The sequence below is a fragment of the Microtus ochrogaster genome, chromosome 8 (assembly GCF_000317375.1).
Source record: "Microtus ochrogaster isolate Prairie Vole_2 chromosome 8, MicOch1.0, whole genome shotgun sequence".
NCBI classification, from domain to species: Eukaryota; Metazoa; Chordata; class Mammalia; order Rodentia; family Cricetidae; genus Microtus; species Microtus ochrogaster.
Genome location: NC_022015.1, coordinates 150,699 through 154,933, shown reverse-complemented (window position 1 = coordinate 154,933; position 4,235 = coordinate 150,699). Strand labels below are relative to the sequence as shown.

Below are 4,235 nucleotides of genomic sequence, written 5' to 3'. Positions count from 1 at the left end.
TCCCTCACCAACGCCTCTGTCCCCCCCCCAATCCATTTCTCCTTTGTTTCTGTTTAGGAAAGGGCAGGTCTCCCATGAGTAGCAACAAAACACAGCTTACCAAGTTACAGTAAGACTAAGCACTTCCCCACTATTAAGGCTGGACAGGGTGATCCAGTATGTGCAGTAGGGTCCCCAAAGACTGTAGGAGTTGAAGACAGCTCCTATTCCTTCTGCCAGGAGTGCCCTAAGAAGACCAAGTTGCACAACTGTAACATTTATGTAGAGTGTCTAGGTCAGTCCCATGCAGGCTCCCTGGTTGTTGGTTCAGTCTCTGTGAACACTGACTGGGTCATTTGGTCAGTGCCAACCCTTACTTTTCTCAATGGAAAGCTGAAGTTCAAGGAAAGGACCACCCGCCTCAGACTCCCTATTATTATTATTGCAGAGTCATTTAAGACAGTAGGGTCTTTTAATCATTGAGTGACCATTCATGATTTTCCCCCAGTCATAACAGGTTTTTTCTTTTTGTGAAAATTTGGTTTTTAGTATGCGTATTTGTTTTTCATTTGTCATAGTAATCTCACATTCATGAGGTACAGAGACCCATTTTTGTAGAATACGCAATCTATAAGGCTTAGCTTAGGACAGTTGGCATTTCTGTTGCCTCAGATATTTATCTCTTTTTAGAAAAAGATTTATTTTTAACTGTGTGTGTATGTGTATGTGTATGTGTGTACATGTGCATGTGAGTGCAGGTGCCCATGAGGGCAAGAAGGCATTTGATTCCCTGGAGTTGGAGTTATAGGTGGCTGTGAGCCACTTGATGTGGATGCTGGAAACTAAACTCAGGTCCTCTATAAGAGCAGCGGGTACTCTTAACCACTGAGCCATCTCTTCAGCCCTATAGCACTTATTTTTGTGTTTCTCTGGGAACATTTCAAATCTTTACTAGTTGTTTTGGAATGTATGGTGAGTTGTTGTCAGTTATTGGTTTCCTACTGTTATTAAAAATAATTTTATTCCATAAAGTATTTTTACTGAGTACCATAAAAGTTTCCTATTTAAAACTTTTTTTTTTACTTTTTGAAATTATAATATGATCACAACATTTCTCTCTTTCCTTTTCCTTTCCATATTTTTTTCCCTTTAAAACCCATGGTCTCCTTTTCTTTAATTGCTGCTATACACATTTGCAAATGTGTGTAAATACACTAAATATAACTGCTCAATCTGTACAATGTTACAATGTCGTCAGTTTAGACCTGAGTACACACTGTCCTATTTATGCTGTTGGAAAGGACTTTGAGGTCAACAGAGTCCATTTTTTTCCATTTGGGGAGACATCAAAGCCAAGTATGTGTGAGCACTGGGGTTGTTTCAGACATTTGGCTTGGATTTGTGAACACGGTCCAAATCAAGCGTAAGTGAACTTGCTTTCACTGTTTGCTAAGGCTCTCCAATCGTCATGAAGATAACACAGCATGTCTGCTGCTGGCTGTGTCTATCTGTTCTGACGTCCTCATCTCTCCTGGCGAGTTTACTCTGGATCTCAGAACATCACTCATACACCAGTCCTACGGTGTGATTCAGGACCTCTTCTAAACTGGGCAAGTCAGTCTTCGTGCATCTTCCTTTTCCTGAATTTGGGGATCTTCCACCGCAGCGTCTTGAAGTTGGAGTTGCTACTCTCCCCCATCCCCCATTCCATACCTTAAAACTTCTCAAATGTTTTCCCATTGTAAAAGGTTCTGGCATCACTTTAATGTATATTATAGGTAAAGTCTAGATGTTTCTAAGTTCTTTATTCTCAATATTGTATTGGAGTCTTTTATGAACCAGGAGCTGTTGTAGGCATTGTGCACATAGCAAACAAAATACTCGTTCTCTATCCTGCTCTAGAGGGTTATGTTTTTCTGTATGAAAAACGAATGCCATCTGGTACTATCAGGGTACAATAGAGATAGAAGCGCAAGGGAGAGTTACGGGCTTTTGGAGGGACTGTTTGATGTTGCCTACTGGTCAGGGCACATGCCAGTTTCATGCAGCACACTTAGCTTCTGTTGCTCTCTGGACTCTAATGTATTTGTACCCACACAGAACCTAGGGAATGGTAGTTAACCAGAACTTTCAGAACAATTAAAGTTTTCATGGATTTCTGAGTAGGGGACTGGAGAGAGGGAAGAACCTCTCAAACCACAAATCCATAGTGACTTTCAAATGGGCTTAGAAAAAGCCACTAGGGACATAAAGAAGATACTTGGGCATCTATTCCTAAAAATGCCACATTTGGGTTCATTCTAATATGATCCAGTAGCTTCAGGTCTGGGTAGCGATCTGAAACCAATTAAATATTACTTGTGTCACCTAATAAAGGTAAATTTGAAACACACTCCCTTTGTGTGTTCCTATAAAATGTTTTGAAGAGCTTTTAACTGTCAAAAATAGCTCTTTAATTTTCACTTGAATGTAATAAATATTGTCAATAAACATATATATGTTAAAATATATAGATCAGGTTATAAACATTTTTTGTGGCTAGCTTCCCTCTACCTAGTTTCTTTTTTATGCTATAGTTTTAGAGGCCTTTAAATTGATATTTACCTATATTTAATAAATAATATCTATTGAGGGGACAGCTAGAATCATGTAATTTATGTTTACTTTAAATTATATTTCATTTTGCACTATTGTATCACTTGCAATAGAAAACTGACAGTATTTTTTATATATTTAAGAATACATTTTTCACCTAGAATTCTTCATATCTCCTTTTGTATTTGAACGATTGATTATTGCAAGTGTGTAGCTACTATCCAAAATGACAATGGGTGTTTTTGTGGGGATGGTCTCTTTTATTATCGTCTGGCAGAATTCCTGGTGCAAATGCTGGCTGGAGCTTAGATCATGACTTCTTTCTTATATTTTATGCCCCTAAGAACAATACAGGGCTCCACTATTGCAACAAGGGGGCAGAATGACAGCTCGGTGGCTGAGTTCATCCTCTTGGGCTTTTCTGCCTTTCCTGAGCTCCAGTGGCAGATGTTTGGGGCTTTCTTGGTTATTTATCTGGTGACTCTGATAGGAAATGCCCTCATCATTACCATCATCTTCCTGGACCAGAGCCTGCACATTCCCATGTACCTGTTCTTGCAGAATTTATCTGTGGTAGAAATGAGTTTCAGTGCAGCCATCACACCCGAAGTGCTGGTGGTCCTGACAACTGAGAAAGCCACCATTTCCTTTGGGGGCTGTTTTGCACAGATGTATTTCATTCTTCTCTTTGGTGGGACTGAGTGTTTTCTCCTGGGGGCAATGGCTTATGACCGATTTGCTGCAATCTGCCATCCTCTGTCCTACCCGGTCATTATGAACAAAAGGGTCTTCGTGAAACTGGTTGTGTTCTCATGGGTCTCAGGTATCATGGTGGCTACTGTGCAGACCACATGGGTGTTTAGTTTCCCCTATTGTGGCCACAGGGAAATTAACCATCTCTTCTGTGAGACTCCTCCAGTCCTGGAGCTTGCATGTGCAGACACGTTCCTGTTTGAAGTCTATGCCTTCACAGGCACCATTTTGATTGTCATGGTCCCCTTCCTGTTGATTCTCTTGTCTTACATCCGAATTCTCTTTGCCATCCTGAAGATGCCATCCACCACAGGGAGGCAGAAGGCCTTTTCCACGTGTGCCTCTCATCTCACGTCTGTCACCCTCTTCTATGGCACGGCCAGTATAACTTACCTACAGCCCAAATCCAGGTACTCACCAGACACCAAGAAACTGATGTCATTGGCTTACACACTGCTCACTCCTCTGCTGAATCCACTCATCTACAGCCTGAGGAACAAGGAGATGAAAAGGGTTGTGGTGAAATTATGGCAAAGAAAAGTGGCTTTACACACAGCTTGACTTGTTGAGGACCTCGGTGTTTTTCTATTATGTTATTGAGCTCTATATGGATTTTGAAGAAGGTGAAAACAGAGTACCCTTTTTGGTTAGAGAATATTTTCTTTTTTAATATCTCGACACTTGAAAGCATATCACATTAACCTTCTCTTTTAGTGCTGCTGTCGATTGTTTTATGAAGTATATGCTTCTGTTACACATGATGAACAGTTTGTTGATCCTCTTTCTATTACTGACATACAGATCATTGCTAGTGTGTTGCTATTAAGTAGATTCTCGAATAAACATATAATTCTTTATGTTCATATTCTTGGTGATTTCATTTTTGTGTGCTAGATTCTTCAAAAAGT

At 40.2% G+C, this 4,235-nt stretch overlaps 1 protein-coding gene across 1 annotated transcript; it reads left to right on the top strand.

Annotated features, from left to right (window-relative positions):
* The first annotated feature begins 2,886 nt into the window (after nucleotides 1-2,886).
* Nucleotides 2,887-3,888, top strand: LOC101987677 (olfactory receptor 10A3). The gene has a single exon (XM_005350964.1). It carries the CDS (start codon nucleotides 2,887-2,889, stop codon nucleotides 3,886-3,888), a length of 1,002 nt encoding a protein of 333 aa, XP_005351021.1.
* Nucleotides 3,889-4,235: the final 347 nt, after the last annotated feature.